A 26430-nucleotide genomic window follows, 5' to 3' on the forward strand; every position below is an offset into this window, starting at 1 on the left:
TAAACTAAAATTCAACCATATGCTTTGTATAGATCTTTTTTGGGGGGTATCAGTACTAAATAAAGCCTATAACTACTTACTCCTAATAGAACTAACCTATACATTTTATACACACTAAAAACAAGGTAGAAATCATCACTGTCTTCACACGATTTTGCACAAAGAAGCAGGTTTTTTATTTTATGAGCCCAACTGCAGTTATCTCTCCTCCTACTCTGATTTTTAGCATAATCCTCCACAAGATGGCACACTATTTTCATAATTTAATACATTTTCCCATATTGAAATAGTATGGACTGCATATAGTATACAAAGACACAGTGTGAGCCTAATGTTAGATAACATTCACTTGTCAAAAAGAAAAGGCAGGAGAAGAGTTACTAGCTTGTGAAAGAAGTTAGCTTAATTCCTAGTTTACTATAGACACCAAGAGAAAAACAAATGAAAAATTTTTAAAAAGTTTAAAAAACACAAATTCATATTCAGGATAAAAATGAACCCTGTCAGTATATATTTGTAGATTAACATATTGCAAATAGGAGCTCTCGTTGTGGCTCAGCGGTAACGAACCTGACTGGTATCCATAAGGATGCAGTTTCAGTCCCTGGCTCATTCAATGGATTAAGGATCTGGTGTTGCCATGAGCTGTGGTGTAGGTCACAGACAATGGCTCGGATCCTGTGTTGCTGTGGCACAGGCCAGCAGCTACAGCTCTAATTCAACCCCTAGCCTGGGAACTTCCATACGCCACAGGTGCAGCCCTAAAAAGACAGAAAAAAACAAACAAACAAAAAAACCCCTGCATGTGGAAATATATAAATAACATATAATTTATACGTAAAAGACATTATTTCATTCAACTCTTTTTTTTTTTTTGTCTTTTTGCCTTTTCTAGGGCCACTCCCGTGGCATATGGAGGTTCCCAGGCTAGGGGTCGAATCGGAGCTGTAGCCACCAGCCTACGCCAGAGCCACAGCAACGCGGGATCCGAGCCGCATCTTTGACCTACACCACAGCTCACGGCAACGCCAGATCCTTAACCCACTGAGCAAGGCCAGGGATCGAACCCGCAACCTCATGGTTCCTAGTCGGATTCGTTAACCACTGCGCCACGACGGGAACTCCCTCGTTCAACTCTTACAACTTTATTATTCCTATTTTTATCATTATAACTCATTCAAGATCAAACAAAAAGTCAGTGGTAAAGTCAGAATTCAAATCCAGGTATGTCTAATACATGCATACACTTCCTTTCCAGACTACACGACCAGACCACTCAACTTCTAACCACTATGTTTGATTGTTACATCAATAAGGCTGGACTAGAAAAGGTTCTTTCAAAGACTTAGTGAGAATTGTACCTCTGAATATGATTAAAATCAACCTAATGGTAGGAGTTACAGGAAGGCTCTGGTGCATAAACGATGAAATAAAGTATATGAAACCATTTTGGTAAATTATGCTATTAATTATTTTATAATAGAAATAGAAGAATTTCTAGAAAAAAACATTCCAAAGATATCCTAGATTCTGCTCTTATACCCAAAATAAAATCAAAAAGCACCAAATGTTCCCCTAAAAAAGCAGTCTACGTAACATTTAATTTCTTTACCTAGACCCCCAAGGTAATAAAAACTACAGCTTTAAGGAAATATAGTCTATATACTAGAAAAGAACAAGAAGAATCATCGGAAAATTTAAATATACTGAAATATAACCAATAACATAAATTCATCTCGGAAAAATATCACAATATGATCCATTCATCAAGGTTTAAAGCAGTATCGGAGTGCAGTTTCCAAGTAAATATTTCTTTCCACTCAAAGGAAAAATGGATTTTAAAATTTCAATTTAATTCAGTGAATATTTAGTTCATACCTACTCCAAGCCAGGTTCTGGGGCCATAAAAATGATGCAAGATCCTTGTCTTTCCCCTCCTCAGTAAGACTACTGGGGATGGGAGGTAGAGAGGAGAAGGCTGAATAGAGAGGAATGGGAAACACAACACCTACCCACACAGCTCTAACACAATCGGAAATCACTGGAGTAAAAATAAGAGAATAAACAAAGTGCTATATGAATACAGAGAGGGAAAAGACTGTTCTGCCTGGACCTGTCCCCTGAACGCCAAATTAATATATCTAACCACTTACTTCAAATATCTACTTGGTTGCCTATGTGGCATCTCAAACATAATCTGTCTAAAATCAAGCTGCTAAACAACCCACCATACTTAATCCCCTGTTTCACCCATTTTAGGTAGGGAATGGCTATTCTATTTTTTCCAACTGCTCATGTCAAAACCCTGAGTCATCTCTACTCCTTTCTCTCACACCTCATATCCAATTTATCAGTAAATCCTGTCAGGTGTATATGACATCTTCAAAACACATCCAATATCTGACCAAGTCTCAAAACTTTGACCACCATTCTAGTAAAAACCAATGCTATCATCACTTCTCTGATAAGCACTTGCTTCCTAAAAGGTATCTCTGCTTCTGCACTTCATATAATTTATTTTGTTAAAATGCAAAGTCAGTTCACAGCATTTCTCAAAATCTAACAATGTCTTTCTTCCATTGTCTCAGTAAGAATAAGGCTAAAGTACTTAGAAAATAAGTCAACACAATGGTTCCTCACTACCTCTCTGACTTCACTGCCTACTAACTTCTTCCTCAGCCACCTCAGATCTAGCAACAAATAATCTGGAAAAGCGGGCAACCATTTACTCTGTAACACTATTTTTTCAACAACGAATCCCATTTAAGCAGAGCAAGGAATTACATTTGAAACTTTATATGCATAACAGCAGTATTTACTTATCATGGAATGTCAGAACTTGATAGAGATATTTAACTCTTTAAAAATATATAGGTAATGAATTTTCTCATAAATTCCACAAAGGTGGACAGACAAACTATTACATACCATTTCAAGAGTATCGTGGGCCTCCTTAAAGGCTGCCCATTTATGAAGTCTCATCAAAGAATACCAGGAAATACCAAAAGGATGGAGCATGGTGACAGAAAGGAAAACACAATGGTTATCTGAAACAAAAGACTGGGAATGCTGGATGTGAAAATTACTAAACTTCTGAATGGCATTTTAAAAATTCCTTTTGTTTTCTCTTGATATAGCAGATTCCTGGATTATCTGTTCTCACAACCAGACACATGTTTAACTTAACCTAAACCACAATTCTAGAGCTTTATGAAAGTTCAAAGCTTTTTCTGATTTAAACGGTTGCGTCCTGGGGCATCTTTCCTTCCGTGTCTCTCTGCTTCCAGACACCTGAATCCTCAAAAGCTGCATTCTTCCTCTACCTCAATCTGGATCCCAAACCAGTTCTCAAAAGGAAGAATCCCACGCCACTTCTCAAAAGGAAGAATCCCACGCCAATAGTTTTACACACCATCTCTACTACTCATACAGGGGATCATTTGAATTTAAACTCTTTCAACCTCAACATTCACATACAGTTAACTTTCAATCCTCAATGACTCTGTTCATCTTAAGTTATGTCAGGACATTTGCCTATCATTTGAATCTTTTTATTTTCCATTTTCAAATATCAGGGATTCCAAAAAAAGAAAAATTTTCTCTTACACATGTACATATCCCATAATAAACAACACAGTAAATAAGCCCTATGAAAATCCCTTCTGTTCCCTAATAAAGGGAACTTTAAATGGTAATATAAACCATATTACTTTCACATTTAAGAAAAATAGCATTTTGTCTAGAAAATTAAAGTAGCTTTTCAAACAAATGTTTTTTATTTAGTATTAGCAAATTTTAAAAAAGGATTCAATAATATTTTCATTATGACTGAGAAAAAAAGAATGGCATTATAAATCTCATTTTATGTTCAAAAGAGGAGAAAAGCTACTGCAGACAACCTAAACAATTTTTCACACAGTATTTAACTCTTTTGGATTAAAAATACCAATTTGTATATAGATCTTGCTGAGAAATAAGCATATGGGTATTTATTGAATTCTCAGGTGGAAAAAGGATGCTTTTTATTGAAAAAGGTAAATGCACCTGTATGTTCATTGTAGCACTATTCACAACAGCCAAGACATGGAAACAAACTAAATGTCCATCAATAAATGAATGGATTAAGAAGATGTGGTATATATACACAATGGAATACTACTCAACCATTAAAAAAAACACAAAATAAGCCATTTGCAGCAACATGGATGGAACTAGAGACTCTCATACTAAGTGAAGTCAGTCAGAAAGAGAAAGACAAATACCATATGATATCACTTATATCTGGAATCTAATATAGGGCACAAATGAACCTTTCCACAGAAAAGAAACTCATGGACTTGGAGAACAGACTTGTGGTTGCCAAGGGGAAGGGGGAGGGAGTGGGATAAACTGGGAGTGTGGGGTTAGTAATGCAAACTATTGCATTTGGAGTGGATAAGCAATGAGGTCTTGCTGTATAGCACAGGGAACTATATCTAGTCACTTGAGATGAAATATGATGGAGGATAATGTAAGCAAAAAGAACATATATATGTGTATGACCGGGTCACTTTGCTGTACAGCAGAAATTGACAGAACACTATAAATCAACTATAATGGAAAAAATAAAAATCATTAAAAAATAAAAGAAAAAAAGATGCTTTTAAGACTCAGTTGAGTCAAGCCTATTTCTGTGGGAAGTGGTTTGAGAGGCAGGGTCAAGTTTAGGAAAGCAAATTCCTATGCCTCAAAATGAACTGTTTTCAGAGACCCTAATAATATTGCTAAACAAGCTCACAGGTTACTATACAAATTTAGCAGTTAATTTTAAATAAAATATTATAATCTCTCTTGTTGCCCACAAAACATTTGTGAAAATACATTAATGCCTAGAAGATCACTATGTACACTACAATAACTTTTACTAATTATTTTATAACATGTCAAAATGACTATTCCTGAAGCACTATCATGAGCATAACACAGTAATATAATATAGTTTTTATTATACTTGGAAAAAGTAAAATATTACTTGGGTGGATCCTAGCATTCTATGTGGTAAAGCTTTCTAAAACCAAATAATAAAATTATACAAAATTCTTGGTATTATTTGCTTTTCAAGACAGTAATTTGAAACCTACTAAAGCTATAGCATTAATCTCTAAATATAATGATATTTAAGCTGTTCTAGGCTATAGAAACCTAAGGAAAATTTTCAGTATTGAGTCAGAGAATAAAATTTAAAAGGTAGGCTTGTGAACAGTGTTTAGCAATTAATAGATCTACCAACACTTAAAACTATCTAATTTTATATTCTCTCTTTCTAAAAATATATGTTAATTCTTTCATTGTAACAATTCCCACATCATGGCATTAAAATATAAATGCACTAAAAATGAAGAAAATTTGATTTTCTATGAAAATCAAATACATATAAAACTACAAACATGCACACATGCACGTGCACGCACACACACACACACAGACACACACAGCTGTAAGGGGCTGTGCATTACATTTCTTTTAGGTTATCTAATTTCATTTGTGCAGTAGCCTCCCCTTTCTCATGGACTATTGCCTCATTTATGTTATACCTATGGCTGATGCCTATTTTCTTTGCTACTTGGTTATAGCCTATGACATTTAACCTTTGTTAATGGAAAGAAGTGTATTCATGACTATCTGGCATTTAATGATGTATACTATTTTAAAGAATTTGCTTTCCATTGCAAGTATTCCTTACCTGTTTGAACATCAATAACCATCTGATGGCCTCCTCTCATTCCTGGTCGGTTATCTTCTCCATCACCTGAAGTAGAAGAGATATTTTCTTTAAAGGAGGAACACAGAACAATCACAAATCCAGAGTAACTTCAATCACAAGTCTGTAATGAGTAGTAAAAATATCAAACATTTATTCTTTCAATATTAAGAATAAGTAAGAAGACTCATAAAAGAAATATGATTTATAACTAAGTTTATAATAATTATCTCTTTTTGCTAATTGTTTTCAGGCTCTTAATGCAACTGGAAGCTATTTCCAATTCATTCAGGACCAGTGCCATAAATTAGCAAAAACACAGGATATACAAAAAAAGTTAAGACAAAAATCTCTGAACTAGTGGAGTGAAGATGGAAAACAATTACAGAATTAGATTGTATGTTTGTAACTCTAGGCATGGTTTATTAGTATAATGAGCAGTTTCAAAGTTCATAAAACTAGCCACTGAAAACTAAGAGGCTATCTAATTTTACATTAATGATGTATTAATTTTATACCAATATTTCAGAAATCAGTTCCCACATAATTTACCTACAAGTTTATCTGAGTACTGCCTGACAAAATGTAAGATTTGCTTCTTTTTGATTCTTACATCACGAAGTTTAACAGGCAGGTTTAAATATAATCAAAAACTTTAAAAGAGAAAGCTATTATTCACCTTATATCTAATCCTACTTTATATCAAATCTTATATAATAAAGATGTAACTTCATTTCATGGTTCAAGATGTTACAGGATTCTAATGACTTGGAGGTAAACCAGAAAACCTGAGGTTCTCTTATAACTCTCCAATTAATTAAAATATATTATTCTAGCTAATTACTTTCCCTACATCAGCTTTCTCCTACGTAAAATACGGTACACCCAACTTTTTACTAAATTCACAGGGGTATTATGAAAAAGACTGAAATTTCAGTCTTATCCTATTGTAACTAAAATGCAAAACTGAATCTATATTCAAGCACTAATCATTCAGAAGTTTCCTGCAAATTCTTTCTCCTTTTTAATAGTTAAGTTTAGAATTTGCAGCTCATTAGTTTTGAAGTTTTGTCCTTTTTCTTTTTTCTTCCCTCTAATCAGTAGTCAGTATTGCCACTTTCAAGAACAGATTAAGAAAACACTATAAATTTATTGTCAATACATTTGCACTTTACTTATTTAATGCAGTTTTCAATATACAACTACAGTTTGTTTGCTACAACATGCACTTCTTTGAAGAAAATTACATCATATGTGATAAGATAGGAAAATGATGCTTATTTAACTCTGCCATTATGGAGGCTCATAAGCAGTTTTCTCAGTATGCTAATGTTTAATATTATCAGGGGAAAGCTTTCTCACAATTAAAATGAAGGCCTTAACAATATACGAAAGACCATAGGACAAAAGCTGAACATCCACAGAACTGACTTCCTTTAAATACAAGCACTTTCCACTATGTTAACCGTCTGACAAGGCAGAGTACTTTGACAAAAAGTTCTCCCACTTGAAAAAATGGAAAATACTATATCTTGGATCAGATCTTAAGTTTTGACAGACATTGTCTTTATTAGAAGCAAATGTCCTATAGGGTCCACAGCTCAAAGAAAGAAGCATGAGACCCAAGGTTTAAGGCTACAAAATTATTGTGATGCTCAATGTAAATGCCTACTAGTATTTATTTTTATTAGGATAAGTACACTAGTTTTTATTAGTATCTGGTTATAAAGTTCCATAGATTTAGACTGCTACGTCCCATTTCTACTTTTCTCATAAGCTCTATTAGCTTTAGTGAGCAATTTTGCAGAGATTAAGCTTCTTCAGGGACAAATGCTTGGCATCACAATACAATAGGCTATAAATTTACAATTCTACAAAAAGCAGTTAATGATGGTATTTTGTGTAAAAGATGCCCAACCTTCTGTTATAGCCATAAAGCAAAAAGGTTTAAAAGAAAAATTTTAATAAACTAACTCTGCCATCTAGTTGAGAATTTTTGTTTTGTTTTAAACACTTGATTTTCATTAATAGGGTACTGTGAAACTTGAGTGACCTTGGGACAAATGAAACTGGGACATTAAATCAAAAGCACCCACAACCTACGGTGGGAATGTAAATTGGTACAACCACCATGGAGAATAGTATGAAGGTTCCTTAAGAAACTAAATATAGAACTGCGGTATGGGAGTTCCCGTCGTGGTGCATCGAAAACGAATCTGACTAGGAACCATGAAGTTGTGGGTTCGATCCCTGGCCTCGCTCAGTAGGATAATGATCTGGCATTGCCGTAAGCTGTGGTGTAGGTCGAAGATGTGGCTTGGATCTGGTGTAGCTGTAGCTGTGGCATAGGCCAGTGGCAACAGCTCTGATTAGACCCCTAGCCTGGGAACCTCCACATGCCGTGGGTGTGGCCCTAAAAAGACAAAAAGGACAAAAAAAAAAAAAAAAAAAGAACTAGGGTATGATCCAGCAATCCCACTCCTGGACACATATCTGCAGAAAACCATAATTTGAAAAGATGCATGTACCCCAATGTTCATTGTAGCATTACTTATAATAGAAGAAACAGAAGCAACCTAAATGTCCATCAACAGAGAAGTGGATAAAGAAGGCATGGTACATATATACAAGAGACTACTGTTCAACCATAAAAAAGAATGAAATAATGCCATCTGCAGCAACACGGATGGACCTAGAGATTATCATATTAAGTGAAGTAAGTCAAAGATAAATACCATATGATATTATCTATATGTGGAATCTAATAAAAATGATACAGAAGAGCTTACTTAGGAAACAGAAACAAACTCAGACTTCAAAACCAATCCTTTGGTTACCACAGGTGAAACTGTTGGGAGGGAGGTAAGAATTGAGAAGGGGGGAGTTCCCGTCGTGGCGCAGTGGTTAACGAATCCGACTAGGAACCATGAGGTTGCGGGTTCGGTCCCTGCCCTTGCTCAGTGGGTTAACGATCCGGCGTTGCCGTGAGCTGTGGTGTGGGTTGCAGACGCGGCTCGGATCCCTCGGTGCTGTGGCTCTGGCGTAGGCCGGTGGCTACAGCTCCGATTCAACCCCTAGCCTGGGAACATCCATATGCCGCGGGAGCGGCCCAAGAAACAACAACAACAACAACAAAAAAGACAAAAAAAAAAAAAAAAAAAAAAAAAAAAAGAATTGAGAAGGGGGGAATAACACGTTACTCTATAAAATAGATGATTAATGAGAACCTACTATATAGTACAGGACAATCTACCAATAGTTTGTAATAACCTATAGGGGAAAAAAGAATGGATATATTTATATGTATGACTGATTCACTTTGCTGTACACATGAAACTGATAAAATTGGATTAAAAAAAAAAAAAAAAAGGACCCACAACCTAGAGGTTAGGACTTACCTTTGGTGCTTTTGGGAATGATTTGACTCCACCGTGGCTTATATTCCTGTTGGCTGATATACTGATTGAACAAGCCATCTGCAAATATTAAAGAATGAGAGATAATTACAACTTAACAGCTTACATTTTTTTATTAAGGCAAAAAACCAAAATGTACAAGCCTACACTAAGTAAAATTACTAATATGTCACTAAAACATAGCACATTTTCATAAACTGTGTCACTTCAGTTTTCATGTTACCTCAAATACAAAGAGCAAAATATTAGTTGACACAATCATGTAATTAAACAAGCTTTTTTAGTGGTAGCTGGTACTAAACTTACTAAGTTTTCCCCATTTTTGTACTACTAAACAAAAAAGCTACAGATGGAAATGGGAACTCCTAACTATTTTGGTCTAGGCCCTTGTATCTTCAGGAAAAAACAAAACTAATCCTTTAAAGTGAAAATTTTTAGTTTTCTTTGAATACAAAACTGCACAGAGATAAAAGTACTAGTAACAGTTACATATTTATAGAATAGTAAATGTTAGAATCTGTGCTATCTAACTTATCTGATTTAATTTTTAAAACAGCCTTATGAATTGGGCATTATCATCTTCATTTTACAGATATGGAGATATATATTTGGAGAAATTAATGAATTAACCCAAACCACAGAGCTCTTAAGTGGTGCAGCTGGGACTCACATTTCACTATGCTTAATTCCTGCATCTGCTTCATTAATAAATTCTAAACCTCATTCTTTTTTTTTTTTTTCTCCTGCTTTTTAGGGCCGCACCCATGGCATATGGAAGTTCCCAGGCTAAGGGCTCAATCGGAGCTGCAGCTGCTGGCCTATGCCACAGCCACAGCAATGCCAGATCTGAGCGGCATCCGCAACCTATACCACAGCTCACAGCAATGCCAAATCCTTAGCCCACTGAGCGAGGCCAGGGATCAAGCCTGCGTCCTCTTGGATACTAGTCACTGAACCACAACAGGAACTCCCAAACCTTCTTAAGACGAGTTGTTATGCTATAGTAACCAGTTGTTACATTAGATACTATGATGGTCATGGAGACTAAATTCCCCACAGACATCAATTCTACCCCAAATTATTATCAAGCCCTAATCCTGTGCCCCTTAAAAAGGACAGTTTAATTAAACATGAGTATCGCTGGGGGAACTTCAAGGAAATGTCCTCTTATTTCTAAACAGACATCAGAGAAGAAAAACCTATTTTTATTCTTCTGGAAAATTTTATATCTGTATGCAATGTACACAATTTCTATAGCCCATCTGTGTAAGAATGATATCAACTCTATAATGACAGGGCTGAGAGAGATAAAGAAACTGGATCCCTGAATCAACTAACATGAAATCTACCTTACCTTTTATTATGTGGTATAATATTTCCTTACTGTTTTGTTTTGTTTTGTTTTTTTAGGGCAACATGTGCGACATATGGAATTTCCCAGGCTAAGGGTTGAATCAGAGATGCAGCTGCCAGCCTACCCCACAGCCACAGCAATGCAGGATCCGAGCAGTGTCTGAAACCTAAACCACAGCTCATGGCAATGCTGGATCCTTAACCCACCGGGAGAGGCCAGGGATTGAACCTGCATCCTCATGGATACTAGTAGGGTTCATTACCGCTGAGCCACAATGGGAACGCCAACATTTCCTTACTTTTAACCTAGGGTTTTCTTTTACATGAGTCCAAACAGATTATAATTCATGAAGTAAGTTTTACTATAAATTCTGTCTTTTGACTCTAATCTCATTCTGAATACAGGATTCCCTTTTGCTTGATTAGTCACTGAAAGCAAATACTTCTCCAAAGGATTCATATGTAAAAAAACTGTGTTCTCTATGACTTGTATACTTGCCAGAGACTATGTAACTTACAGAAACTTCTCTAATCTCTTTCTTTTATGTGCAATTATGAAATGCAATGGTAACCCCACCTTTTAGCTTTTAAGTCTTTTCAGATGGGTTTAGCTGAAAATCTCCACCCTATAAAATTAGCTAGTTTCTTTTTTTCTTTGCTTATGGCACTTTAAAAATTCTTGCAAAAAGAAAGTTCTCTCCTTCTTAAATTAGCACTCATAAATTAGCAGTTATATTTTAATTGTTAAAGTAAGGGGAACAAGTAAGACTCACAACTTATTTTAGTGAGAATGTTTCTAGCACATAATCTATACCCCCATGGGTTTTTCTGACAACTCTTGCCCCATCCTGCTCTGGCCAAAACTCTTTTTCCATTACAAGAATTGGAAATCCTTCCTCCCCCCACCCCAGATAAAATGTGGTAGGGCTTCTATCAACAGTAATGACAAGCTGACAGTAAAAATATTAATCATAAATTTAGAATTATAATAGAAGTAAAATACAGTAATAAATTTTATTCCATTTTGAGAAAGGCACATGAAAGTTAAATAACCTTTTTAAAAACCTTAAAGAGAGAAGATAAAATTATTCAATATAAACAACGATTTTAAAACAATAATTCTACATAATAGCTAACTGAAGAGGAGATAGAAAAGAGTAAAAGAGAGGACTATAAAAAGATGAGTAGAAAACCAAAGGAAATAAGGAAGGTGTAGACTTGAAAAATACAAAGCAAAAATAGAGAAAATCAGAAATGTAAGACATTTCATTTTTAAATAGTAACTAATTGCCATATTACCTAAGTCTCCCATACTAATTAGTTACATGACTTTTGATAAGTAAATTCCTTATCTGTAAAAGTGGTGTTTAAGAGTTGGATAGAGCCTGAGGTTCCTTCCAAATTCTGGCATACTAGGATCCCACCACTGTTAGAACCAATATATTTACTCGAACTGTGTGTGTCTGGCTGATTCCACCTTATGTTCATCTTAGAAAAGTCTCCATCTCCTCTTTCCCCTTAAGTCTTCTGTGACTATTCTGAAAGAGAAATCACAATCCACTGGGGGAAATTCTTTTAAGAGCTCCTAAGGCAGTGATCACAGGAACAATTATAATTAGATAACGGACCCCATTCCTGATCTTTAAAGTCATTCTGAACACTGCAGGTAAAATTAAGTTCTCTAATTGTTTCTTTAACCAATCCTTCTATCCCCACTCTTTAGCTAACCTGAAAAGCTTACAAATGCACTATCCATCAAGACCTTCACAGTTTCTCTTCTATCAAACACAACTGTCCTATGAAAATATTGTCAGGAATTTTCAAAGTTAAAAAAGCAAAGTCTCAAACATTACATAATTTTTGTAAAATCATCTTGTAAATACACACACACATACAAATGAAAAAGTATGCAACCCAGACACACATCAAAAAGTTAGGTGATTTTCTTTAGTTGGCAAAATTAGATTGATTTTGATTTTTTTCTTTATACTTATATTATCCCAATTCTTTTGCATCAAGCACTATTGTTACCAGAGGAAGGGCCACAAAACTAGATATGCGGAACTCTTTTCTAAACCTTGGAAGAACTTTGTAACATATTGATATTATCAATATAAATCATTTTCACACACTTTGTTACCCCTGAAATGTCTCTTCTTCACACCTCACTAGACACATTCGTGAATAACCAGTACTTTGTGCATTGACATTAGCTTGTTTTAACAAGGACAAAGAGAGCTAAATGTGCACAAAAGACTTATAATCAGGCAAACAGAAGAAATTTACAAAATTTTAAATATTAAGTGCTCCAAATTTAAAATATTAGTAATTACGTTGACTTTAGATAGATAAAATTAATCTTCTCTTAAGTAATGATAATTAATAGCATAACATCAGAGAAGCTCAGTAAATGCTTAGAATGGAAAAAAAGGGCAGGGTGTAGAGGGACTTTCCTAGCCACATGACTGACAATTCCTCCAAGTCATCTTAATGTTACCAAATTCCTTATTCTAAAACAAACTGTTCATAAAACTCCTACTTCTAATAAAGCCTATTCCTAGTATATGATGGCACTCTGACAAATCACCATCTTGCAGAGTAGTCAAGCAAATACTAAAAAAAGAAAAAAAAATTGGGGAACTTTTTAATTTCCCTCCCTCTGTCTCAAGTAAATTCCTTTTCTCTTCACTAGTCTAAAGGACAGACAATTCTCTTTGCTATCTCTTACTTTTCCTTGGAGACTATAAGAAAACCTGAAGAAAATTATTTAGATATAGTATCACCAAATCTGGCAGGGACTATTTTAAAAAAATTACCAGAGAGAGAAGAGTTGACTTTTATTGCATACCCACTGTGTACAAGACACCACAAAGAGTTGACTTTTACTGCATACCCACTGTGTGCAAGACATCACATTAACTCATTTATTCCTTAAAATAAATGTAAGCAATGGCCATTATTAATTATTGCAAATATTAAAAAATCAAGGTTCAGAGAAATTAATAACATGCCCAAAGACTCTAAACCAGTTTCAAAGTCCAAAATATTCTCAACTCTTCATAGATTTCACGTAAATGTAAACATCGATATAACTAACAAACAGTTTTTTAATTACAATCTAAGATAAACACTATAATAAAAGACATGGCAAATTTTACCTATTCAAAAAAGGCAAGACTCTGGGAAACAAAAAACACCATACCAGATGATTCTGCTGCAATATTAAATATATCCATTATAATAAAAGAGTGATACAACTAAAATTGTTGAAACATATAATTTAAATTTAAAGGTAAAAACGTAATTCCGCTCTTAAATAAAAACCTACTGGCTCCTGTGGCTTTTTAATGTATTGTTTCTTCTCTGGAAAATTGGTTTGCCACTATTCCAGATCACTTCCTCACCAGAAGTATTCCTGTTGGTTGGAAGTTGTTCCAGACAAGACATGGCTAGTTTGAAAAGCTAGCTTTTCTACCAAAAACCAAACCAAAACAAAATACCTCTTTTAGAGATATCACGGTTTACCATAAGTCACGAAAGTTAGAAACGCAAATGCCAGCCCTCTCACATCTCTCTATTGTTCAACTCTATTTAACTGACTTCTTGATATTCTATCATTTTATAACATTAAGCCATCTAATCACACCAAACAAAAAAGGACTTAAAAAAAAAAACTATGTGGCACTTTATAGAGAAACATGATAGATTACCCTCATTTAATCAATTATAATTCATATTATTGCCTCTCAGGGAAAATGAGTTATTAACAAACAATCCAGATTAGATCTGGAGTAGGTTATATTTAGCATCCATTTTCAATGAAATAACACACTTAAGAATCTTCGTCCATGACGTCAAAAAGAAAAGGAGTAATATGTTAATTAATATAATGTTTTCTAATATAATGTTTTATTGGTAAACAGTAAGTTATTTCAAACCCATAAGAGATATGCCAAGGAAACTTTATGAACAAGTTAAATTTTTCAAAATCAGTCATAAGCTTGAATCCTTGAGGTGGCTTATAAAAATGCTACAAACATTAAAGCTGGATAAAGATTTTTTCAAAATAAATGCTTTCAGTCCATGTATTCAAGAATTTTCTTTCATGGAGTTCCTGTCGTGGCACAGTGGAAATGAATCCGACCGAGAACTATGAGGTTGCGGGTTCAATCCCTGACCTCGCTCAATGGGTTAAGGATCCAGTGTTGCTATGACCTGTGGTGTAGGTCGCAGATGTGGGGCTCGGGTCTGGCGTTGCTGTAGCTGTGGCCGGCAGCTGTAGCTCTGATTCCACTCCTAGCCTGGGAACCTCCATATGCCTTGGGTGCCTTTAAAAACAAAGCAAAATGAATTTTTTTTCCTTTCAAGATCTAAAAAGAAATGAAAAAGTGACACCTCTGCATCCCAAATGATCTCCCCATGTTCCCTCAAAACTGAAAAATAAGTTGAAGGAAATGTATATCCTTATATGCATATATAGGAAAATAACAAAGTCTGAAAATAAGCTAAGCACCCACCTCAAAAGTTATTATAAAAAGCATATTAATCTTAAAGAGAGAAAGAAGACAACATCAAACATAGAGCAAAAAACTTTACAACCAACCAAACGACTCTGAATAGTCCAATAAAGTTTAAAGACGTTGAACTGGTAAGGGAAAAATAATCCCCCAAGCAAATCCCAAGCACAGATAGCTCAATGGTTACCTTGACCAAGTGTTTAAGAAAGAGATTAATTCAAATCTCACATTTATTTAGAAAAAAGGAAGAAAAGCTTAACTTCTTAACCCCTTAAGTGAAATTTGCCTAATAATTATTCAAACCTGAAAAGGAAGGTACAAGAAAGAAAAATTACATGGCCACTCTTACTAACAAAAATAGTTGGAAGAATCCTAACAAAACACTAGTCTGCCTAAACCCAAAATATGCCAAAAAAATATATAGAAAAGTATACATGAGGTTTAACATTAGAAAATCAAATATTATGATTTTACATATGAGTAGGAAAATCACAAAAGGTAGAGAAAAACTGGCAAAGTTCAATATCCACTTAGGACATAAACTCAGAGCAATCCTGGAATCCGATATAGAATCTCCAAAAACCCCAGATTAAAAATATATTTAACAATGAAAGGGATCGAAGGGCCAGGGATTGAATCCACGTGCTTACGGATACTAGTCGGGTTTGTTACTGCTGAGCCACGAGAGGAACTTCAAGGCAATATTGATGTAGCTATTGATACACAACTTATCTTGTGAACAGATGATGTAAATTTAAAATATCGACACAGTACATACTGTAAATGTATTTTCTCTACCTTAATGACTTTCCTAACAACATTTTCTTTACCCTAGATTACTTTACTGTCAGAATACAGTCTGTAATACATATTACATACAAAATATGTGTTAATTGACCATGTTATTGGTAAGGCTTCCAGGCAACAGCAGGCTATTAGCAGTTAAGTTTTGGGTGAGTCAAAAGTTGTATGTGGATTTTCAACTGCGCAAAGGGGTGGGGCAGGTGGTGAGGGAGGGAGAGTTGCTGCCGCTAATACCCACTTTGTCCAAGGGTCCAAAAATGAAAACTATACAGCAAAATTTGTGAGATATAACTAAATCGGTGCTTAAGGGTATATTCTTAATACCAAATGTCTACATTAGAAAAGAAGAACCTCAAATTAATGGCCTCAACTTTCATAATAAGAAACCAATAAAAAAAAAAAAGAACAAATTAAAACCAACATATGTAGTAAAAGGAAATAATAAAGACAGAAATCAATGAAATAGAGAGTAAAGACAAGAGGAAAAAATGAAACCAAAACTTAAAACTTTCTTAAAACTGATAGCTCTCTAAGCAGAATACCAATAAATGACAGACAAAACTACCAATATCAAGAATATGATATCACATAAAGGACAATGGGATATAAACAACTTTATGCCAATAAATTCACCAATTTAAATAAAATGGGCATATTCCTCAAAAGACACAAGGAACCAATGTTTATTCAAGAAGAAATACAAAATATAAATAGCCCAATATCTATTAATACTGAATTTGTAGTTAAAAAACTTGTCATAAAGGAAACTCCAACAAGATTTGAGATCTAAAAAACATTCTGGAGTTCCCGTGGTGGCGCAGTGGTTAACGAATCCGACTAGGAACCATGAGGTTGCGGGTTCGGTCCCTGCCCTTGCTCAGTGGGTTAACGATCCGGCGTTGCCGTGAGCTGTGGTGTAGGTTGCAGACGCGGCTCGGATCCCGCGTTGCTGTGGCTCTGGCGTAGGCTGGTGGCTACAGCTCCGATTCAACCCCTAGCCTGGGAACCTTCATATGCCGCGGGAGTGGCCCAAGAAATAGCAACAACAACAACAACAACAAAAAAGACCAAAAAATAAAAAATAAAAATAAATAAAAAACATTCTAAGAAGGAAACAGGCCTATCATGTAATTAACAACTACTGCATGAACCAAGGAATGGGAAGGGAGAAATAAAGGGTAGGGATTAGGGGTAAGTAGAGAAAAAAGAAAGAAGGAGGGCAAGAGAGAAGAAAGGAGGGAGGGAGATAAAGACCTCAAGTTAAACTTTAAACTTTATTCTCCCCCTTTATCTTACAAAAGCAAAATTTATTTCATTAGCACATAAGATAAATACTGCAAAAGAAGGTTTTCTTTAAGTATTTCCTGTTCCTGGGTGATTACTTTTTCCCATCATCACCTGGATTCCACCTTTTTTTCCTGGCATTGTCAGAGAGAAAAGTAGCAATGATTCGTGAAGGAATCACCTCTAATGAAATTAAATGTAAATGAGCGATGTTTCTAGACAAATAAGGAGTGTATTAGAGAAATGAATATAGTCAACATGTTCTTAAAATATAGACCATTTCTGAACCACTACATGTGGTTTTTGTTTTCTCCACTATAAGAAACCTGAAAAATGCTTTTGATTCCCCAGACTTTCCGATTTACCAGGAAAGGAACTTCTTGCCCTTCTTTGCTATGTTTTTTATGGAGCAGGAGCCAAAAAACTCTGCAGTGTTTACTTCCTTATTTGTCCAACAAATCATCATCAGTGAAGTCAACAGCAAACTGAACAACCTTGGAAGGAATGTTTATTAACTAAACACTGTTCCAAGCCAACGGAGAGTACAAAAAATATGACTTGGCAAATGGTTACTACCAATTTCCCTAAACTCAGTTCCTTTCTAAAGTTAAAAGGGTTAATTAAGTCTTTACAGTAGCAGAGTTGCACATGACTTTAACAGCTTCTCTTAAGTGAGTATATTGCTAAAGAGACAGTTTCAAAACATGTTTTAGACTAATAATTATATAAAATTGCTGGTGGGTTTTGTTTGTTTTGCCTAAAAATATTAAAACAAGACAAAAATATTTAAAACAAAACAAAAACCCCGTAAAATTACTTGTGCCCTCTACTGTAAGGTTAAAAAAATACAGAATTCATTCTCAGAAATGGCATATATATGTATACATATATACTTTAGCGCCATTTTGATGGTTTGGTAAGAGAATAATTATTATATATGCTCTACAATATATTCCAAAGTACATTCTATTCCAAACATGGTAATAATTTATTTGCAAGTATCATTATCAATAAGCAGTAACAATATACAAGGCTGAGAGGCAGGTTTGTTATCATAACACAAAGAAGGCAGTACTGGTTCTGTTTTCTCCAGATGTAAGATAGTCAACCAATATCTGATAAATAAGTACCTACTAATAATGAATGACAGTGATAAGATTAAAATATACAAAAGGAGAGCACTGAGAAAGTCTATTATTCTTTATTTCTTTCTATAAAACGAACAGAACTTCTATACGCCTTTGTATCATTCCACAAGGTTCATATTGAGCATTAAGCTGTTTTCACCTACAATGCTGACTCCAAACGAGTAGGTCTTCTCCTTACACCAAACATTTCTCCAACTCTCTGACACCAACTGGGTGTCCAACAATTCAGTTCAATTTGATTCTGATACCATCTACAAGGAGTTAGTGTCAGACTTCACAAGTTAAAGGGCTCAGTCCCACAAGACTACACCCACTTCAGATGCCAATCACAAGGCCCAAGTCACTGGTATTTCTGACTTAACAGCTATAATCTGGGGGGCTCCCACAACCCCCCTCAGGATTGATAATTTGCTAGAGTAATCAGAGAATTCAGGAAAGCACTTTACTTACTATCATTGGTTTAGTATAAATGATACAATTCAGGAACAGCCAAGTGGAAGAAAAGTGTAGAGGAAGGGGTGTGTGGGTGTGTGTGCCTGTGCACGCGCATATATACGCCTCTTTCCAAACATTCCACCCTCTCCAGCTTCTCCATGTGTTCACCAAACTGGAAACTCTCCGAACCTTTCTTTTAGGGCTTTTTTGGAGGTTGCAAGATTGATTAAAACATTGCTTATAGGTGACTGAACACCATCTGTGACCCCTCCCATCTTCTCAGAGGTGAAAGTTCCATTCCTCTAATCACACGGTTTGGTTTTTCTGGAGATCTGAAACTAGCTAGGGACCCCAGCCACCAGTCCTGTATGCACACAAAAGATATACTCTTATCACCCTGCAAATCCCAAGAGTTTTAGGAGCTGTGTGCTAGGAAGGAGAGAAAGACCAAATATTTATTTTTATTATACCATAAGCACCTATTCTGTCCTTTGTTACCATGGAAGTATAGATTTTTTAAAAGGATGTCATTCTATACAGCAACAAGAGAGTTCCTTATTTGAAATAACATAACATACCAGACCTTAAATATTCAATTGGCGTCATCCTCCAAAATAATTACCTTGGGAGATACTATGTTCTAGCATTCACATTCTTTCAAAGCAAGATTACAGGCCCCCAAGAAAAATCAGCAATTATGTAGCATCCATATCACATAGACCATGTTTCCAATACAAATATCCTCATTCATTATTAACTATAAACCAATAAAAATTTTTGGTTTATCCAGGCACTCCCTACCCTCAAATCACACTGTTTTTTAAAAAATGACAATTTGCTGTCAACAAAAATATGTAAAGGAGTAGGTTACTGATACTGAAGGAAACATGAAAAGCCTTTTTCTAACATGGTTCAGTGCTAGTCAATGTGAGCATTCTAAGTGCATGGTTTCCCAGGATGATAACTTAGATTTAAATATGTGAGTTCAAATATGTTTCGTTCTTGTTTTTCAAGTCTTATTACATTACAGACCTGTCTTACTAAAAGTAGTCCCTATTTCAAGGAGCTAACATCTTTACAAGGTGAAAGGGAGAGGGAAGAAAGAAACGAGCTAATAAGAACTGGCATAAACTGTACTCTTTGTAAAAAAAAAAAAAAACCTGTTTCTTGCATATATTTAAAATCACCTTAATAACCAATCTAAGTTTACATGTTTACAACATACCATTTACAGCTTTTTCAATCAATTCTTCACAAGCATCAAAATCACCCTTCAATACCAATTTATCATGCAGATCTGTTAACATGGGATGTTCCAGTGCAATCTTGGTTTTCTTTTGCAGTGATTCAAAGGCCTCTGTATAGTTATGTTGTCTAAAGTGTTTTAGGCAAAGGCGAATGGCTTCCTGTTCGCGGTACTACTGGAACACAAGAAAAGATAAGATAAGAAGAGATTTGGTTATTATGGTAGGAAATAATAAGTGACAATCATTAATGTAAAATGAGCATTTACTAAGCATTAACTAAGTATACTAAGCATAAATAAGCATCATTCTAATTAATCATTCATTAGTATCGCTATTATCTTCACTATTGAAGCTCAGTCAATTATGATAATTTTCCAAAGGTCACAAAGTATGTAGCAGAAAGATATTAAGGTGACAAAGATACACATGCATGCAGAGGTACACATATACACACACAAATACACACAGGTGTGTATTTCATGAAGATAAAAAATATTAAAAGATGAAACTAGGCTTAATTCTACAGCCTGAATCTTCAAGAAAAGAACCAGAAAAACTATTTGTCAAAGCTTACTTAAAAAACTTGGAGTCTCTGCTGTGGCTTAGCAGCTAGTGAAACCAACTAACATCCGCAAGGATGTGGGTTCAATCCCTGGCCTCACTCAGTGGGTTAAAGATCTGGCACTGTGGTGTAGGTCGCAGACTCGGCTTGGATCCCGCATTTGCTCTGGCTATGGCTGTGGTGTTGGCCAGCAGCTACAGTGTTAACTGGACCCCAAGCCTGGGAACCTCCATATGCCACAGGTGCGACCCTAAAAAGACAAAAAGACCAAAAAAAAAAAGGTAATTTCCAAGAATTTTACTACTCAGATAATAATGTTGGTACTGAGAAAATAGAAACCGTTAAATAATATACATAAATATCTATGCTATTTTGTTCTTGGTTCTTAGTAATAAGTCAAATAATAATACAAATATTATCAAATAGTTATATATTTCAAATTCAGACAGGTTTTATGATTCAAAACCATTGGAGATGATTTAAGTTTTATAATTTTTTATTCTTTTCTTTTCTTTTGTCGTTTTAGGGCTGCACCCGCGGCATATGGAGGTTCCCAGGCTAGGGGTCTAATTGGAGCTGTAGTAGCCAGAGCAATGCAGAATCTGAGCCATGTCTGTGACCCACACCACAGGTCACGGCAACACCAGATCCTTAACCCACTGAGCGAGGCCAGGGATCGAATCTGCAACCTTATGGTTCCTAGTCAGATTCGTATCTGCTGTGCCATGATGGGAGCTCCTATAATTTTTTTTTTTTAAAACCTGGGCTACTTCATCTACTACACAGCTACAAAGTAAAAATGTTAGATAACTACAACCCAAAAAAGACATATATTCAATTTACTAAATCTCTCCCAAAAGAATGAATGCCAAAAAACAAGCTCAATGAAGAATTTTTAAAAAAATAACTTCAAGGAGTTCCTGACGTGACGCAGGGGAAACAAATCCAACCAGGAATCATGAGGTTGCGGATTGATCCGTGGCCTTGCCCAGTGGGTTAAGGATCCAGCGTTGCCATGAACTGTGGTGTATGTAGGTTGCAGACGTGGCTTGCATCTGGCATTGCTGTGACTGTGGTGTAGGCTGGGAGCTGTAGCTCCAATTTGACCTCTAGCCTGGGAACCTCCATATGCCGCGGGTGTGGCCCTAAAAAGGAAAAAAAAAAAAATTACTTCAAGAATTTCTAAAAAATTAACCTTAGGATTTCCACAATTTTCCTAAATAAAAATTAATAAAAGAAATCGACGATACAGAAGCAACACATAATAACCAAACAAGAATATAATTTACCCGTATTTTTCTCTACTATGGGTAGAAAAATATACAGTACTTAAACACTAATCAGTTTATAGTTGGATGATTTTTTTTTATTAATAAAAGGTCAACAAAACACTTTTCCTTAAACACTAGAGGTTAACCAAGATTTTTCTTATCAAATAACAAAAGAATGATTCTATATCCAAACTAACTTCACATTAATCGTTTCTTAAGCTTGGTCTCTAAATAAAGATTTATTACAACTATTTAGAACAATATTAAACAGTAATATCTTTTTATCATGTTGATTTCAGGAGTATGAATAACATCCATATTTTACATTTTCTATCAGTCTGTACACAAATTTTTTTTTAATGGCCGAACCTGAGGCATATGGAAGTTCCCAGGCCAAGCACTGACCCCGCACCTCGAGCGCCTGCAGCTGGATTCTTAACCCACTGCACCACAGCGGGAATTCCCAGGCCATAAACAGATACAAATAGGAGAGAATTTACAAAATAATAGAATTTTAGTGCTTCAAAAAAAGGACTGAAATTCAAAGAGGGTGAAGATTTAATTTCTAGAGGTCCACAATAAATATAGAGAACTTGACAAGTGAATAACAATAATTTTAAGTTCTCAAATATAATCTCTCCACAATGTTGGGAAAAAGAGGTGAAATTTGCGACTTCCTATGGTATCAAGAGATTTCTACAGTAAAGAAAACACATGTACACATCAGAGGCTAAAGAGAAAATTTTTTTTCCCAGTACCAGAAAAGCTTAATCATTATTTCTGTAAAAGAATCAATAGAATTGGGAAGATTTTTAAGCATAAGCTAAGCATTTATTATGTGCATAACACTATAAAGGTGATTTTTAATGCTTAAAATATATACTCTCTACCTTGAAAGACTATAGTATTACAGCTAACGCAAGAATATATAAAAGATATAGAAAATACTAAAAGTCAGCATCTATTCTAAATTGAATATAACCAAATGTCAAAAAATAATTCATCAAAAAGTTCTTTAATTAAGCTTAGCAGGAAAGAGCTGAAATACTATATTAAAAAAATCTTAGAACTATATGTGCTTAAACCTTAAAAAACCTGTATTTGCTTCCTAATCTCCTATGAGATCAGTTTCCCCTAACTGCAAATAAAGATATCAAGAAATACTGATTAAACTAAAGCTTTATCATCCCTTCACAAGAAAAAGAGCTCCCCCAAACAAAACAGAGCCAAAAGAGTCAGATACACATCAGAAAAAAGATGGAGCATAAAAGGCATTCAAAAAACCAAAACACCCATTTCTCAATTATTTATTCATTTATTTATTTAATTTTATTTTTATGGCCACACCTGCAGCATATGGAAGTTCCCAGGCTAGGGGTCGAATCAGAGCTCCAGCTGCAGGCCTACACCACAGCCATGGCAATACCAGAGCAACTGGGGCCTATGCCACAGCTTACAGTAACACTAAATCTTTAACCCACTGAGCAAGGCTAGGATCGAACTCACATCCTCGGGGAGAAAATGCTGGGTCCTTAACCCACAAAGTCATGACCAGAAATACTATTTCTCAATAATTTAAAATCACATTTTTCAGGCTGCATCTACTATATAAAATGACCTATGGATAAAATTGTTAAATATCATTTTTATACTCCTTATAAGAATAGTCATAATATTCATAGAAACTATTTCAAATTCTAGGGCCTTAAAAGGAAAAGCAAATAGTCCTATTTTACTCAACACAAACACAGTGGAGGAATGTGTAACTGAGAATGAAAACTACCCCACCAAAAATCATATTTAAATATTTCTGTCAATATAGGTTACAAACAAAATTCAGGGTCAGATGGGCATCATACTATAAGCGCAGACTCTACTGCTAGACTGCCTGAGTTTACATATTGCCCTGAGTACTTTATAATTGTGTGGCTTTAGGCTCTGTGCTTCATCATCATCTGTAAAATACAGATGATAATTGTACCATCTCATAGAGTGGCAATGAGTAAATAAGTTGTTAAAAGCTTAAAAGCTGGTAAAATGTATATGCTTAATACATGTTGATTAATCTTTATAATTATTATTACTAGTCTCAATATTCTCAATGAAGATAAGAGATTGACACAATTCTCTAGTTTAGGCATATGAAACATGAAATCAGGATTTTAAAATACAGTCCTACCTTGCTGTACCAGTTGAGACAGGGTTGTACTACATCAGGATCATCAATGCCGCTAAGTTCAACATACCAGATGCTAAAGTTAAAGCTGGGTCCCCACGATAAGAGTGGAACTTTGAGGGGAAAAAAAAGAAAGAAAGAAAAGAAAATTAACATAGTTCAAATAAAACTTTAGCAAAGTAAAATCACTGTTCAAACCTACCAGGATTCATTCAACAAACTTCCTGAATACTTTCTATATGCCCAGCACTGTACTATTATGTGCTCCAGCCACAGCAGCAATAAGAAAGATATGATCCATGCCATCATGAGGTTACTTTAATAATAAAAACACTGAAGATAAATTCAAACTGGTCATTTATCTATCCCCACCAAAAGAGTAAGGCTAGATGATTTAGCAGGCAAATTTTACCAAATGCACAAGAAACAAATAATTACTATATAATTTAAACAGAGAGCTGGAAAGTCAATTACTTATCAAAGTAACATAACCCTGAAAACAAAACCAAAAGAAAACAGATTTAAGGACAATCTTGGCTATGAGTGTATACTCAAAATTTAAAATCATTTTTTAAAAAAAGGTTGCAAAAAGGAAGTTCCTTTATGATGTCACAGGTTAAGGATCCGGCACTGCCACAGGCTGCAACTGTGGTGCAGGTTCAATCCCTGGCCCAGGAACATCCACATGCCAAAGCTGCAGCAAAAACAAAAACAAAAAAGGTTGCAGAAAAGTTCTACCAGGTTTTCACTGTAGCCAAACAGTTCATTCTAGGCATGGAGAGTTGGTTCAAGAGGAGCAATGTTAATGTAATTCACCATATTAACAAAGTAAAAGAAAAACATACGTGATTACCTCAATACATGCTAAGAGCAAACTAATGAATCTACTTTAAAAACAAACTCTTAAAATATAAGAAACAGAAGGCAAAAGAAAACTTTTATCTAGACCTTTTTTAAAAGTATCAAAAACCTCAAAAGAAAACCTAATGAAGAAACAGTAAGTATTTCCACTCAAGTCAAAACAAGACAAAGAAGCCCAATATCTCTACTATTCAACACTATATGGGAGATCTCACCCAAGGGTAAAAAATGCAAATTAAGAATATTATCACTTGAAGACGATATAGCTTACCTACCTAAAAAATTCAAGCAATTTAAATGAAAAACACTTAAAGTTTATATGTAGGGTAACACATGAAAATGAACACTCCCTATACCTAAGAAAACTGGAAAATATAATGAAAAAAATCTCCTATAGCAAAAAAAGCTTAAAATATCTCAGAACAAACTTTAAAATATGCAAGATATACTTAAGAAAACATAAAATTTTACTTGAGAACTGAATAAATGAAAAGATATAATATGTTCCTAGATGGGAAAACTCAATGTTGTAATAAACATGTTAATTCCCCTCAAATTAATTATAAATGGAATGCAATCTTAAAGCCTAGAGGTATATATCCAACTTTTTTTTTTCTTGACATGTAACCGGACAAGCTGACCTGAAAAAAAAAATCAGTAATACAAAATATCTAAAATAATATAAATAAGAAGAAAATAAACATACTAAAAAGAAAAAGTAATTATAAGCTTGCTATTAGTGAAGGAAAAGGATATCAAATCACTGAAGAGAATATCCAAATATCTCAAGGACCCAGAGGAATGTAAAGCAGGATGAAGATAACATTTCCCATCAGTAATGACGGGTCAGAGAAGAGGTTTTTAACCTGCAATCCATGGGCTCCTGGGGATCCCCACAACCCTTTCAAGAGGTCCCATGTGGTCAAAACTATTTTTCATAATAAAACTAGGACTTGGCAGCCTTCTGTTTTTTTAAACAGTACTGACATTTGCACTTATGGTACAAAGTCAGTGGTGAATAAAACTGTTGCCATCTTGGCAGTGCCACAAAAGGAGTAGCATGAAAGTGTTCCACTATTCCTTAACATAGCATGAACTGAATTGGAGTCCTCACCATCACACAGCTGCACTTAAAAAACAAAAAGACAGTTCATTTAAAAATGTCTCTGCGGATGCATAAAAATTAATTTTAATAAATCCCTATTGTTTAACTATACATCTTATTACTATTCCATGTGACACAATGGAAAGTACACATAAAGCACTTTTGCTGCAGAGCAAAGCATGATGGCTGTCTCAAGGAAAAAATCCTGTATTAGACATCCGAATTATGAGCTGAAACAGCCATTGAAACATCCCTGTAAGATATCACTCTTTCTTAAAAGAAAAATTGACAATCTATGATGTTCTAGATTTGGGTATTTGTTAGATATTTACCTGTCATTTCAAGGGTAACAAATGACAGTATTTGTCGCTAAGAATAAAATTCAAGCTTTCGAGGAAAAAATCAGAATTTTGGAAAATTGGTATCCACCATTGTGAGCTTATCTACTCCCCAGTACTTTTCTGGTTGGCAGTAATATAAAAAGTATGATTTTTAAAAATATACAATGAAA

General features: G+C 34.9%; 1 protein-coding gene across 23 annotated transcripts in view; it reads right to left on the bottom strand.

Moving 5' to 3' along the window:
• The window catches only part of MKLN1 (muskelin 1), a 335895-nt gene that overhangs the window by 81378 nt on the left and 228087 nt on the right, over positions 1–26430 (bottom strand). For 21 of the 23 annotated variants that reach the window (XR_014833841.1, XR_014833838.1, XR_014833842.1 and 18 more), the window contains 4 exons: positions 23957–24066; positions 19923–20115; positions 9139–9216; positions 5723–5788 (listed from right to left, as the gene is read on the bottom strand). Coding sequence is in view for 17 of the 23 variants with exons in the window: in XM_021078931.2 (XP_020934590.1) it covers positions 5723–5788; positions 9139–9216; positions 19923–20115; positions 23957–24066 (447 nt within the window). In the remaining 6 variants the exon portion in view is untranslated. Of the gene's footprint in view, positions 1–5722; positions 5789–9138; positions 9943–10599; positions 12048–19922; positions 20116–23956; positions 24067–26430 lie in introns of those variants that run through there. The other 2 variants (XM_085005436.1, XM_085005437.1) reach the window with 2 other exon arrangements.

The sequence above is a fragment of the Sus scrofa genome, chromosome 18, assembly GCF_054392235.1.
Source record: "Sus scrofa isolate SSC_HxYL_T2T_F1_AM1 chromosome 18, Sscrofa_HxYL_maternal_Yorkshire_Landrace_v2.0, whole genome shotgun sequence".
Taxonomy (NCBI): Eukaryota; Metazoa; Chordata; class Mammalia; order Artiodactyla; family Suidae; genus Sus; species Sus scrofa.